General features: G+C 39.1%; 1 protein-coding gene across 2 annotated transcripts in view; it reads right to left on the minus strand.

Annotated features, from left to right (window-relative positions):
- Positions 1-16,079, minus strand: part of LOC126472268 (exocyst complex component 8) — a 109,293-nt gene that overhangs the window by 7,627 nt on the left and 85,587 nt on the right. Inside the window, exon 12 of one of the 2 annotated variants that reach the window (XM_050099924.1) lies at positions 2,657-2,847. In XM_050099924.1, coding sequence (XP_049955881.1) covers positions 2,657-2,847 — 191 coding nt within the window. Of the gene's footprint in view, positions 1-2,656; positions 2,848-16,079 lie in introns of those variants that run through there. The other variant, XM_050099925.1, reaches the window with a different exon arrangement.

The following is a 16,079-nucleotide window of genomic DNA, read 5'->3' on the forward strand; positions in this document are numbered from 1 at the left end:
GGGACCTTGACTTAACTAACCTTTGTCAATTATTGTACCAACTTAGCCTTACTTCCACTTTTATTATCATTAATACTCATCATTAGTGCCATCAATGGTGCAATCTGTTGTTTTTTCCTATTCATCTTGCTTTTAATACTACTGTTGACAGATTATTCTAGCTCCGTTTAGCGAGATTCTTTTCCTGTCACCACTCGGCTACTTGACAATTGCTGCAAACCCTGCTGGCCTTGGTCACAGGATCTCCATTCTCCCTGAAGCTACCTGCCATTTTCACTTCCTCAAACCAGCACTTCCTCTCCCTGGCACATTTCTTATGGTTTGTTCCCTTGCCAGCACTGACCCAGAGCCAGAAGTATCTATCAGCAGCATCCTCACAAATCATAGTGCTGAATGAACTGAATTCCATGTCGCACACTCAAATGTGGAATATCAGTCAGCTCATCTCGACAAGTTTAGTAATTTATATCAAGACATAGACACCCATTAAATACTTATCTCAGAGACCTGACTAAAACTAAGTACTCCCACAAGTTTGGTAAGTGTAGATGGCTGCATCTTTCTAAGACATGACAGGTGTAACCGACAGGCGGTTGTAGCAGGGTGTACACACACACTGATTTATCAGTTACTGTGCTCACACAGCCAAAAATAGTGGAGACAAATAAGTGGAATATACGTTCACAGAGATCAAACCTCTTTACAGAAAGTGCTTCATATGTCCTCTACAAATCTCATTAACTAGGTGGATTTGCCTGCTCGGAAACTGTGGACAGCACCTCAGTCGCCCGAGGCAGGAAGCCAGTGGCCCCTGGCAGATGAACAGAATATCCTTTATATTGTCTTGCACTGGTTACGGCCAGTCCCTCTTGTACAAATTACTAAATGATCACGTTCAGCTGTTATGTTGTCATACTGTTACTCAGATGAAGGTTGTTGGCTCCTTATAACAGTGTTTCTTATTGTGTTCAGAGTTAGAGCATCCCTCTTTTGCGTTCGTAAGTCCAGTTTGTATTTTATTATGACAGGACAATGTTGGCTGTCATGCCATATTTTTTATTTTATTTTATTATTATTTATTTATTTATTTATTTATTTATATTTCTTTGCCTAATTCACTCTTATTTTTTGCCACATTTGTTATTGTTTTTTGCCAATATCGGTGTTACTTTTTGCTAGGTTCTTTGTTACTTTTACAGATTGGTTGCTTTTTTTCCAAATCTGGTGTTAGTTTTTACCAAATTGGGCATATTTAGTTGCAAAATTTGGCATATTTATTTGACAAGATTTGGTTCATTTTCAGTGTTGTTTTTGCCAAATAGTGCAATTTTTTGCCATGTTTGGCGACTTTTTACCAAACTTGGGGTTATTTTCCACCAGATTTGGAGTTTCCACCCCCCCCCCCCCCCCCCCAAACGTTTTGTTATTCGTTGGTCAAATTTTGTGTTACTTTTCCACAAAATCAGAGTATTCATGCCAAAATTGGTGTTATATGCTTTGTCAAATTCAGTGTTACTTTTTGCCATTTTTGGTTTTCTTTCATTTCCTTTCCTTCTCCCCCCCCCCCCCCCCCCGCCCCCCTCCAATCTATCTGTTTCCTGTTTTTTTTTTTTTACAAAATTTGTTGTTTTAATTCAGCATTTTTTGCACAATTCACTCTCATTTTTCCTGTCAAAGTTGATGTTAGTTTTACCCCGAATTTAGTGGCCTTTTTTTTGTCAAACTCAATGTTATTTTTGCCAAATTTGGTGTTGGCTTTTTTCACGCATTTGGTGTTCTTTTGTCTAATTTGCTGTCATTTATTTTGTCATATTCAGTGTTGTTTATTTTATCACATTTGGTGTCATTTATTTTTACAAATTCGATGTTTTTTGATCAAATTCAATGTTTTTGTAAAATTCGATACTGTTTTCTGCCAAATTCCGTGTTTTGACCAAACTCTGTTTTTCTTTGGCCAAATTCTGTGTTATTTTCATTGCCACATCCATTTTTGTTACACAGGAAACAAACTGAAAGTTTAAGATCATGTAGGAAACTCAGACTTGAGAAGATTAGAAGTCAAATTGTAGTTTTATCATTCAATAATTATCATCATTTACAAATACAGGTATGAGGACACTTACATTTGTATATGGGAAAATTACAAATTTCACAATATCTCGTAAAAATTTTTGACGTCACTTTGTTTTGCTAAAGCCGATAATTCTGTGTTATTCCTTGCTTTATCACTTTTGTTAAATTTTCCTGTCCCTAGACATGAACAGTAAATCTTAAGCTCACTTGATGTTTAAGCCGGTATCCCGACAGGCAGAAGTAGTACTCAGGTTACCACACTAGTTCCCAGTGATACGTCCAAATATTTATTTACATCCTTGGATTCTTATCTTTCTAGTGACTACGTCACAAGACCTATAAACCAAAGGAAACTAAAGGTCGGAATATGAACAATAGTAGGAAAAGGATAGATTGCTACTTACTGTAAAGATGACAATGAAAGGACTGTTACACATTTAACTTTCAGCCAAGGCCTTCTTCAGAAGTGAGCACATCTCATGCACACATAACAACATTCACAGGCAACAATCTAAGGTCAAAATTCCAGAAACAAGATTGCAGATAAAGGTGCACTGACATACATGAGAAAATCTACTCATACCTCAGCACGGAGCTTGTCACTGGCCACTGAAGCTTCCACATGTTTGAGCTGTGCTTGAAACACATCGCCTAAAACTTCATCGACAGTGTGCTGGAGCTCAGGGGTGGACAGCCTCAGGCAGTCATCCAGCAGTGGCAGGTAGAGCTTAGTGAACGCTACAGTGCTACTGGTTAAATTAACCCAGCACTCACCTATGTAAACAGAAATTACATCAAATTTTGTCAGAGTAATAGCAAACCATGAAACATTTATAGATCAGCTAGCTGACATAAATATGCAGCTGCAAATTATGCTTTTCATCACAAAAGCAACAACAGCAGTTCTCCACTAGTCCATCAAATGCTACATTCCATCATATTTACATAATTAAATGTGCAGTCTCCATCCATGTAACATGAACAACAATAATTTCCCAATACAACCACATAACGTAGGCTTTCACAGCTGACATTTGTGTCCTTGGCGATTTTTGTTTTATGGGACAAAAATTCTACGAGCAAAGCAATGGTGTGGGTATGGAGAACCTACTCAGTATAGCTGTAATGAATTTCTGTATGAAAACTTTTTGAAGAATCTGCCCTTCATACTGTCAAAAAGGAATATTCTTGTTGGTTTTGATATGTTGATGATACTTTTGTTATATGGCCTAATGGATAAAGAGAACACTTGGAATTTCTAAATTTTCTTAATGATGTTAGTTATAAAGTCCACTACAGAGAAAGAGAAAGAAGGCAAAATTTCATTTTTTTATGTAAAGGTACTTAGAAAATTGAACAGAACTTTAGGGCACAAAATTTACAGAAAGCCCATTAACACAATTAGGTATTTTCAATAAATTCCAATCATTGTCACAAACAGAAAAGAGGAGGGATCAAAACATTCGTGGATGTTGCTGACACAATCTGTGATCCACAGTACTTGGAGGAAGAGCTTGATCATTTATCAACAACTTCTTGAAAAAATGACTACTCTAACCAACATACAAATAGGGCCTACAACCTAAAAGATATGAAGCTTCTGGTGAAAAATAATCAACTAAACAAAAAGTTTTCCTCACATTTGTAAAAAAACAGTCACAAATTTCATGAGCAAAGCAATAAAAAGGACGCAGTATTGACAACCAACAACAAAAATGTGAATATTTGAACACTGCAAAGGATCTACGCTTGCCACTTGCCACAGCACGAATATAAAAAAAAAAAATCTCGTGCTTGTGGTCAATTGTACATGAGAACTACAAAAAGAAGCATTAACACTCATCTTAAGGGACACGAGAACAAACTGTCATCTGGGAAACATGCCTAAACTGGTAACAGCAGATCATTCACTGGGACCAAGAAACCAACACATTCTTCTCTCCAATACTATGATTTTAACATCATCCATTTGTATGCTAGGATGTACAGAGAGGCAACAGAAATTCAAAAGCACATAAACAACCTTAACAGAAAAGAAGACCGACTGAAATCAGGGAAGATGTGGGCATTGGTACTGCACCTATCCTTCCCCATTGCAAGCTACATACCACACGTCACTCAGAGTCGAATATCCTACTCTGTAAGACACTTATTACAGTAATTCAGTATTTCCTCTTTTTGCATCATAAATGAAGATGCTGAGAATTAAGACAATAGCTTTGTCAAGTAAATAATGACGACGACAGGATTGCAGACAACCACCACCTCATTTATAGCACGCAAAGAACCGGCTGAGCAGGAGACGATGTTGCCAAATGCTGTCAAGCAGTGAAGCGCTGATTGCGTAACGTTGCAACACACCATTCGTCCCGTTACTGACTCCGTTGATTGAACACGTCCTGGACACGCAATTTCTGAACTGTTAAGAAAGCGTACCACTGCCCAGAGGCAGCCAAACACAAAGCCTTAATTAGAAGAGTACCGAGCCACCCGCGACAAGAAGCAGCGAAAAAAAAAAAAAAGAGGACGCTGCCGGTAATTGAAAGCGGACAGCTCGGCTCGGCAAATTAGATTTATTAACAGCACTGGGGCTGACGCGACTGGAGGTAAATTACGCCTGTCAGCAGGCAACGGGCGTCAGGCCATGCATACGAGACTGTACCGACTCCGCGAGACACTTTTTGCGTGGCCGAGTCCAGTTTCTAGGCGAGCGACGTCACGGGCATGATATGAGCGCGCGGATAACTGGACGGCCTACTCCCTTGGTGGCAGGCCTCGCTTCGCGTCACCTCGTTTGCGTCGTGTGGGCGGTCTGCGGCACAACCTCTCTGCTAGGTCGCTGCCTGAAGGCTCGCCTGTGACTACTGCTGCATGAACCGTCTGGGAATGAGTGAGTGAAAGCAGTGGATGCAGGGAGAAACCAGCCCAAAATAAGATAGTGGTTCAGAAGGTGTAGGACCCTGAAACTAAGTTGTATTAAAATTTAAATGCTGATAACTCTCCATCAAATCAGATCGCACTGTAGTGAAGGTGGATCCGCAATCGGAAAGAAGAGTGATCCACATTTCAAACCAAATTTCAAGCATCAGGTATCCCATGTTTCCCTTATCGGTTCCGAAGATTGTCGGTGTGAATCCTTTAAATACAGACAGAATCCACAATGAACTGTTTTACACAGAGCAGCAATGGTTATGTGTCGTCAGTAAAACTGTGTGCGGGGACAGACATCAGAACCCTTTTGTGGGGAGTGCACTGCCATTTTGGTTTGAATACTGGCCCAGCACCAAGTTTCAGTTTGTCACATGTAACGACCTCTTCATACATAAACTCTGCTCAGATTAAGAGAATTCATTCAAGCAACAACCATGACGCTGTTGACAAGCCAGTCTACACCATGATTCTGTGATGATGTTACAGACTATCAATGTGAGTTGAGGGGCTCTGGTCCGGAAACGATGGAGTCGTTATTTTGGGAGGAGGTAGTATGGAACAAAACAACAAAAAAAGTCCAGTAAACATTAGCTATAAAGTGCACACCATAAAAGCTATGACTACTTGTTCATCTTACAGCAAAACTGAACATTTTTGGGTAATGAACTCGAGATCTTCAACTCTAATCTGAAAAGCTTCCTTGCCACATGTTCTCTTTATTCTGTACAGAAGTTCCTCACATTTGTGCAGACCTCACACTATAACATATTAATTTTTGAATACACTACTGCATATACCACAAATAATATGTTAAATACTACAGTCCCTCCAATGAGACACTGCATTACCGAAGGACACCTGCAAGGATGTTTGTGTGCTTCAGTGAAAGCAAGCGCTATCATAGCAATAGTTTAGCTACTAGCCAATTTAATTAAGACAAACAGGTCTGGATGGAGAAGCCACACAAAGTGTGTCCTACGACACAGGGCAGAAAGAGCTCTAGAGGTGTAGAGCAGGGGTTCCCAAACTTTCCCTCTGACGGAACACTTTAACAATCTTGGTACTTTGACAGTGCACCTTGTTATTTTGAAGGTTAATAAGATTGTCAGAAATGAGAAAAACTTGTTTTATTCAGCAGTTATTTCAATTTTAAATCATAACTAATAACACAGAAATCATAATAAAATTTTAAAAAGACAGTTAGTATTGTCAAAGTGCCAAAAAAAACCATGCTATTAATAGTTTTTCGTGGAGAACATATTCACACCCCATGGAACACAGTTTGGGAAACCAAGCCATAGAGCAGCCAACTTTTCTAAGGGAATAGACACAAAAACAAATCCAGTCAGATCAGAGGCAATAAGGTGGCAGCTTCACTACTGGGCTTACCCTGCACTGGGGAGTCATTCTGATGCACAACCACTCAACTCCTGAAACTGAGTTCAATGCATGCACAAGTAGTACAATGACATCACAAATGTACTCAATATGACTGAGATACGGTGATACTCATGTCCATGAAGTGTCCCTTAAGCCAATCTAACACAACTGAGAGGTGCATTATCTTGTTGAAAGAACTGGTCAGCTGCAAGTTGCTGCAAGCGATGTATATGATTGGACAGTAGGTTTCTGCATTAATCACCGCTGAGAGATGATGGGAGACATAACTCAGGCACCATTTCATCTTTTGTTAACATCCCCCATAAGAGAAAACCTGTGCCCCCTGCTTGAAAGGAAATATATTTTGTTGGCAAATTGAATGTATCACATTTTGTGGTTTTTGACAATGCTGAGCTTGTACTGACGTTTATTGTGACACATCGGCTAATGGGAGTGTTCCTGGACTTATGCTAACCGGCAACCCCCAACACAGAGTAAACCTCTTCACCTCAGAGTAGCACTTGCAACCTACATCCTCAATTATTTGCTGGATGTATTCCAATCTCTGTCTTTCTCTATGGTTTTTGTCCTGTACAGCTCCCTCTAGTACCATGGTAGTCATTTCCTGATATCTTAACAGATGTCCTATCATCCTGTCCCTTCTCCTTTTCAGCTGTGCAGACCCTCCTCATTCCTCACCTTATCAGTCCATCTGATTTTCAACATTCACCTGTAGCACCATATCTCAAATGCTTTGATTATTTTCTGTTCCAGTTTTCCCACAGTCCATGTTTCACTACAATACAATGCTGTGCTCCAGATGTACATTCTCTAAAATTTCTTCCTCAAATTAAGGCACATGTTTGATACTACCAGATTTCTCTTGGCCAGAAATGCTCTTTTCTGCCAAGGCTAGTGTGCTTTTGATGTTATCCTTGCTCAATCCGTAATAATTGGTTATTTTGCTGCCCAGGTAGCGGAATTCCTTAACTTCGTCTACTTCGTGACCATCAATCCTGATGTTACGTTTCTCACTGTTCTCATTTCTGCTACTTCTAATTACTTTCGTCTTTCTTCAATTTACTCTAAATCCATATTCTGTACTCATTAGATTGTTCTCTCCATTCAACATATCATGTAATTCTTCTTTACTTTCACTCAGGATAGCAATGTCATTAGCGAATCATATCATTGATATCCTTTCATCTTGAATTTTAGTCCCACTCCTGAACCTTTCTTTTATTTCCATCATTGCTTCCTCAATGTACAGACTGAACAGTGGGGGGAGGGGGGAGAACATCCCTGTCTTACATCCTTTTTAAGCTGAGCGCTTTGTTCTTGGTTGTCCATTCTTATTATTCCCTCTTGGCTCTTGTACATATTGAATATTACCCATCTCTCCCTAAAGCTTACTCCTATTTTTCTCAGAATTTTAACACCTTGCACCATTTTACAATGTCAAAAGTTTTTTCCAGGTCGACAAATCCTATGAACATTTCTTGATTTTTCTTTAGTCTGGTTTCATTATCAACCCGCAGGGTCAGAATTGCCTCTCTGGTGCCTGTGCCTTTCCTAAAGCCGAACTGATTGTCATTTAGCACATCTTCAATTTTCCTTTCCAGTCTTCTGTACATTATTCTTGTCAGCAACTTGGATGCATGAGCTTTTAAGCTTACATGTGATAATTCTCACACTTGTCAGCTCTTGCAGTCTTCAGAATTATGTGAATGATATTTTTCCAAAAGTCAGGTGCTGTGTCACCAGACTCACATTCTAGACACCAATGTGAATGGTCTTTTTGTTGCCACTCCTCCAAATGATTTTAGAAATTGTGATGGAATGTTATCTATCCCTTCTGCCTTATTTGATCTGAAGTCCTCCAAAGCTCTCTTAAATTCTGATTTTAGTACTGGATCCCCTACCTCTTCTAAATCAACTCCTGTTTCTTCTTCTATATCATCAGACTAATCTTACCCCTCATAATGACCTTCAATGTACTCTGTCCACCTATCCGCTCTCTCCTCTGCATTTAACAGTGGCATTCCCGTTCCACTCTTTATTTTACCACCTGAAACTCTCCCTATCAAACCCACCGTTATTGACTAGTGGATTATAGCCTAACATTTTAAAATGGTTTGACAGTGTGCAACTGTTAAAGGCTGATCAGTTAATATTTGCACAGGAATTGTTTCATACCAAATCCAACAAAGGTAATTAGGATGTCAGGTAGCAATAATCAGTACATACTTTGCTGTAAATATTCTATATCTTTTGTCTTGGCACGATTGTCGCATAATCATGGTGCACAAATAGAGACTTAAACACATTAAACAAATCACTCAATTAACGCCACTTATGTATTTGCTGGAGGTCAGCCATTAAACAATTGTAAAAGCAGTTGGCCATATTGCCAAAATCCGCCCTGCTCGCTTAGCAGTCAATAACTTACTTGCTCGGAATCTCAACACTGAATGCTTTCTGGCACACTGGGTGCTTGACTATCGATAGTACCTGCTGCGACCTGTGTGAGGCAAGATATAATGTTGTCAATAAGTAAGGGGCAGTTGACCCCTTCACATCCTTCCTTTTAATGTCACTGAAGGTTGTTCTGACTTTCCTGTATGCTGAGTCAGTCCTTCCGACAATCATTTCTTCAAAGTTTTCATCTTAGCTTCCCTGCACTTCCTATTCATTTCATTCCTCAGTGACTTGTATTTCTGTATTCCTGAATTTCCCTGAATATTTTTGAACTTTCTTCTTTCATTTATTAACTGAAGTATTTCTTCTATTAGCCATGGTTTCTTCACAGTTACTTTCTTTGTACCTATGTTTTCCTTTACAACTTCTGTGACTGTCCTTTTTAGAGATGTCCATTCCTCTTCAACTGTACAGCTATTCCTTATTGCACTATCTATAGCCTCAGAGAACTTCAAGTGTCTCTCTTCATTTCTTAGTACTTCAGTATCTTACTTCTTTGTGTATTGACTGTTCGCGACTAATCTCTTGAACTTCAGCCTGCTCTTCATCACTATTACTGTCATTATCACGTTGCCGCCATGCCAACAGACTTTTAGTGGCAGCACTTGCACCTAAATCGAGGTACTGGTAGTAAACCCGTGATATGATGGCATGTGAAAAGCCTTCTGCCTGCAAAACCTCAGAGAGAGTGTGTCCCATGTATTGGGCACCCACAATCTGACCACAATGAAATGTACTAAAATTGTGTCTCTTGTTCATCCTGCCTCTGCCTGTCATGTCAATGACCAATGCAAGATTTGACAGCATCCTAGTCATGTGTCACACTGAACTATTCTTTTAGGGTATTAATCACTGTGATACTGTGTTACTATTGTAAGTGCTGCACTTTACTATTGACTGTGGTCTTTCATACAATAGCTTTGATGTTATGTGAGCCCATAAGGAACACGAAATATGCTATCATCTGATCTGTTTTTATCTTACGGCCTGTGATGATGCCCTATGACCAAAATCAGTACACATTTAGGTTTATTATAAAGGGCTGATGGTTAATAATGCATTTTCTCATTTTGTCCAGAGTAAAGAGGAGGCAATGCAAAAGGTCAGGGGTCTATTAATTGTTGGCAGTTCAAATGTATGGCAAATGATGTTACCTCTTAGGGAAATGCAGCAAGGGACAGGAAAGGACACCAGGTGCATTCGATGTGTACGCCTGGGAGCCTCATTTGGTATGTTGAAAAGGCTATTACTGCAACCACTGAGGGAACAGGACAACAAACTACAGATCATGGCACATGTTGCAACAAATGATGCCCGTCATCTGGCTTCTGAGGTATAATACTTGGGTCATTTCAACAACTGGCATAGAAGGCTGAGAAGATAAGCCTTGCGCATAGAGTTTCAACAAAGTTCACAATTTGCAGTATTGTCCCAAGAATTGATTGTGGGCCTTTGGTTCCAAGTTGAGTGGAAGGACTGAAACAGAGACTTCAAAGGTTCTGTGACAAGATAGGCTGCAACTTCCTGGACTTGCACCATATGGTTGACAACTGTAGGGTCCCCCTAAATGGGCCACGTGTGCACTACAGATCAGAGGCTGCTTCTCAGGTGGCTGACTAAGAGGAGTGCATGCCAGGGTTTTTTAGGTTACGTGACTCTTCAGCCAATACAGATAACAATATCTGTAGGAAACACAGAAGTATCAGTATAAGATCAAAAGAAATAATCCTAATGGTTAACTGCACAAACATTCGCACAAATTGCCAGAGTCTGAAACACTCCTGAAAAGCAGTGAACCTCACATAATACTAGGTACAGAGAGCTGGTTGAAACCTGAAATTAACAGCAGTGAGATTTTTGGGGGAAATTTAAGTGTATATCAAAAGGATAGGCAAATGGAAAATGGAGGTGGTGTATTTGTCACAGTAGACAAGAAACTCAAATCCACCAAGATATAAATTGAGACTGCATGCGACATTGTTTTGACAAGACTCAGTATCGGGGTAGGCATAAAATGATAATTTGATCCTGTCATCCACCAGAGAGACTCATCTCCTGATGTAAACAAAAACTTTAGAGAAAATTTCAGTTCACTTGTAAATTCCCCAATCATACTGTAATCATCAGTGGAGACTTTAATCATCCAACAACCAATTGGGATAATTACAGTTTTGTTAGTGGTGTATGTGATAAGATATCCTGTAAAACATTACTAAATGCCTTCTCTGAAAACTACATAGAACAGATAGTTTAGAAACCCTCTCATGATGGAAATATATTGGAACCAGTGGCAACAAACAGACCTGATCTATTTGAGTATGTACACGTCGAAAGTGGTGTCAGTGACCATGATGTAGTTGTAGCAGCAATGATTACCAAAGTACAAAGGAAAACTAAAACAAGCAGAATATATATATATATATACGTTCAGTAAACTAGATAAAAAAATCAGTAGTGTCATACATCAATGAGAAATTTGAAATTTTCAGCACAGGGCAGGAACAAGTAAAGGAAATATGGTTCAAGTTCAAAAGAATAGTTGACCATGCACTGGATAGATATGTACTCGGTAGAACAGTTCATAATGGGTAAGACCCTCTGTGGTATAGTCACTGTAAAGAAACCTCTAAAGAAAAGAGAGACTACTGTATTACAGGCATAAAACAAAGCATAGGACTATAGATAGAGATGCTGAATGAAACACATTTAGCTGTCAAGAAAGTAATATGTGAAGCCTTTATGACTACAAAGCAGGATATTGTCAAATGATCTTCCACAAAAACCAAATAAATTCTGGCCATATGTAAAGGCTATTTGGTGGCACCAAAGTTAGCATTCAGTCCAGTCCCTGGCGAGCGAGACAGGAACTGAAACCGAGGGTAGCAAAGCAAAAGCTGAAATGCTAACTCTGTTTTGAAACATGCCTTTGCAAAGAGAACTCAGGAGAATTGCCCCAACTGAATCCTCCTATCACCAAAAAGATGATTGAAATAAGTATTAGTGTCAATGGTGTTGAGAAACAGCTGAAATAGTTAAAATTGAACACAGCTCCACAGCCCGATGGAATACCTATCAGATTCTATACTGAATTTGTGGCTGAGTTAGCCCCTCTTCTAAATATATCTTAGATCCCTCAAACAAAAAATGTTACCCAGTTGTTGGAAAAAAATGCAGGTCACACTAATCTATAACAAAATTAGTAGAAGTCATCCACGAAACTACCGTCCAGTATACTTGACCTCTATTTGTTGAAGAATCTTAGAACATATTCTGAGCTCAAACACAATGAAGATACCTCAAACAGAATGACCTCCTCCATGCTAACTGCATAGATTCCGAAAACATTGCCCATGTGAAACCCAAATGACAAATTTTTTGCATGGCATAATGAAAGATTTGGATGCAGTAGTTCTCAATTTTCTAAAAGCATTTGACTCAGTACCAGCCCTACACTTATCATCAAATGTATGATCAAATGTGCTATCAAGTGAAATTGCTGACTGCATGGAGGACTTATTGGTAGAGAGGATATGGCATGTTATCTTGGATGGCGTCATCGTCAGATGTAGAAGTAACTTCAGGTGTGCCCCGGGAAGTGTGCTGGGACCATTGCTGTTCACATTGTATATCGATGACCTTGCAGACAATTTTAATAGTACAAACAGGCTTTTGCAGATGATGCAGCTATCTATAGTGAAGTACTGTCCAAAATAAGCTGCATAAATATTCAGTCAGATCTTGAAAAGATTTCAAAGTGGTGCAAAGATTGGCAACTTGCTTTAAATGTTCAAAAATGTAAAACTGTGTACTTCACAAAACTGAAAAAACACAGTATTCTAATACTATAATACTAAAGAGTCACTGCTGGAATCAGCCAACTCATAAAATAACTGGGAGCAACACTTTGCACGTACATGAAATGGAATGATTACATAAGCTCAGTTATGGGTCAAGCAGGTGGCAGACATTGGTTTAATGGCAGAATACTGGACAAGTGCAATTAGTCTACAAAGGAGATTGCTTACAAATCACTTGTGTGAAAGGTTCTAGAATGTAAATACGGTTCTTTGACAAGACTTTGGATGCTGTCTTGAAAATTTCACAATATTTCATTGGCGCAACTGACCTGACATCTTCAGGCATGGCGAACATACTGCTCAGGCTGTGACCGAAGCCTCCTATTTATGATCAATCAGAGCAGAAACTACACAGGCATGAAAGTGCCAAATTTCAGTGACCAATAGCACAGAAATGCAAATCAATAGCAAGAGATGCAGCTACGCTGCTCGTCAGATGGTGAACACACATGCAGAGGCTATCAGTCGTACTGTGCACTGCCATTGGCCATCCCAGTACTCTCTGTTGGGAGCCATCTGCTGGAATATGTGTCCAGGCTGGCATGTGCCCATCCTCACCACTGTCAACCTAATATCTATGTCCCCACCACAGCATCATCCCTCATACAACCAACAGATCTAGAATATTGCTCAAGTGTGTGTAACGGGTGATACTGAACGTATACAGAGAAGGTCAGCACAAACAGTCACAGGTTTGTTTGAACTGTAGGAGAGTGTCACAGAGATACTGAAAAAACACTGAACTGTCAGACTCATGAAGATAGGCTTAAACTGCCCTGATTAAGCCTACTAACAAAATTTCAAGAATCTGTTTTAAATGACGACTCTAGTAATACACTACAACCCACTATCTATTGCACACATAAGGATCGTGAAGGTAAGATATGAATAATTACAGCACTCATGGAGGCATTCAAACAATCATTTTTTCCCGTGCTCCATATTTGAATGGAATGGGAATAAGCCATAGTAACTGGTACAATGGGCTGTATCCTCTGTCATGCATTTTGCTGTGGTTTTCAGAGCACAGATACAGATGTTAGTACTATTCTATTCTGCATGATAATGGAACATTCTTTTTCAATGCAAAAACAATCTCTAATTACACTAGTCATGAAAGACAAGAAAGAATCAAAAAATTTCACTACTTTCTCTCTGTCACTTCAGAGGGAATAGAAGCAAGCTACTAATTTTTACAAAGACGAGAGAGGATAACAGAATGAAAAGGAACAAAACATCAGCACCGAGAAACAAAACAAGAATTATTATTAGACAGATAACTAGTAAAATTGCTGAATTTTTTATTTTTCTGTACCAACTACAGAAACAGAAGAACAGTTACCAGTTTCAGAGTCGAAACACTGTTATTAGATCCAGCAAGACAGAGTGAAACAAAACATTTTCAAAATTCAATGCAAATCCATACATAATAAGGTTCATGTCAAACACAATAAAAATCAAATCTTATCACTGTGGCAGAATTAGTACAAAAATATAAAAACTGTACTGTGTCAAAAGCAGACTAGTGTAAAACATAGATAAATTGTTCAAATAGGCTGCTGGATGTCATGAAGAAACCTGTAGGTACAAATTACTAGTGTAGTGAGTGAAAAAAAAATCAGTTAAAAACCACATACGATAGAACATATAATAACAAATGTATTAAAAGAAGGTGTACAGATGGGAAACTAGATGTTTTCTTAACATATTTGGATCTTTAAATAGGGTGTATTTTTTAGTTTATCACAATCTGCTGGTTTCAGCCTGCATGCCCATTAATAATTTATCAGTATCTGCAGATAATTTATATAACAACGTGTGTAAATCTAAATTATTTGCATTCTTACACATTCTCTCTACTAACTGATCACTTTCAATTAATAATTTCATAAAAATTGTGGACAGGAATTTTTTTTTATTATTCCTTTTTTGAGCGATCAGTCCTCCAACTGCCCTGATGCAGCCCATCACAAATTATTCTTCTGCACTAACCTATTCAATCCAGAGCAGCACTTGCAACCTAATTCCTCAATTATTAGCTGGATTTATACTAATCTCTGTCTTCCACTACAGTTTTTATCCTCTACAACTCTATGTAATTCATGGAGGTTACTCTCTGGTTCCTTAACACACGTCCTTTCATCCTGCCCCTTCTTGTCAAGGTTTTTGCCTGCTTCACCAATTCTGTGGAGAACCTCCTCATTCCTTATCTTATCTGTCCACTTGATTATCAACATTATTCTGTAGCACCACATCTCAAACACTTTGATTCTCTTCTGTTCTGATTTTCTCACTGTTCATGCTGAGCTGCAAACATGCTTGCTCAGAAATTTCTTCCTCAAATAAAGGTCTATGCATATTTCACTTTGCCAGGTACACCTTCTTTGCATGTGCTAGTCCACTTTTTATCTCCTAACTTCATCCACCATGGGTTATTTTTCTTCCAAGATAGCTGAATTCCTTAACTTTGTCTTCTTTGTGTCCACCATTTTGATATTAAGTTTCTCACTATTCTCTTTTCTGCTGCTTCTCATTAGTGTAGTCATTAGGTTATTCATTCCACTCAACACATACCCCAATACTACTTCACATTCACTGAGGATAGCATGAGTGAATCTTATCACTGGTATCCTTTCCTGAATTTTTATCCCACTCTTAAAACTTTTTTTTTTTCTGTCTCTGCTTCTTTGATGTATAGATTGCACTGCAGTAACAAATGACTGCATCCCTGCCTTACACACTTTTTAATCCAAGCACTTCATTCCTGATCTTCAATCTTATTCAAAAATGGTTCAAATGGCTCTGAGCACTATGGGACTCAACTGCTGTGGTCATAAGTCCCCTAGAACTTAGAACTACTTAAACCTAACTAACCTAAGGACATCACACACATCCATGCCCGAGGCAGGATTCGAACCTGCGACCGTAGCGGTCATGCGGTTCCAGACTGTAGCGCCTTTAACCGCTCGGCCACTCCGGCCGGCTTCAATCTTATTGTTCCCCCTTGGTTCTTCTTCATAAGATATATTGCCCACCTTTCCCTACAGCTTACTCCAACTTTTTTCAAAAGTTTAGAGCACCTTGCACTATTTTTCATTGTCATTTTTTTTCTTTTTATGTTGGTAAATCCTATAACAGTGACTTGACTTTTCTTCATCTATATCTACATACATACTCTGCAATCCACCATACGGTGCATGGCGGAGGGTACCTAGCATCTTCTCTCCCTGTTCCACTCCCAAACAGAACAAGGGAAACAAGCCCTAATCTCTCTTATCTTATCTTTGTGGTCTTTCCGCGAAATGTAAGTTGGCAGCAGTAAAATTGTACTGCTGTCAGCCTCAAATGCTGGTTCTCTAA

The sequence above is a fragment of the Schistocerca serialis genome, chromosome 1, assembly GCF_023864345.2.
Source record: "Schistocerca serialis cubense isolate TAMUIC-IGC-003099 chromosome 1, iqSchSeri2.2, whole genome shotgun sequence".
NCBI classification, from domain to species: domain Eukaryota; kingdom Metazoa; phylum Arthropoda; class Insecta; order Orthoptera; family Acrididae; genus Schistocerca; species Schistocerca serialis.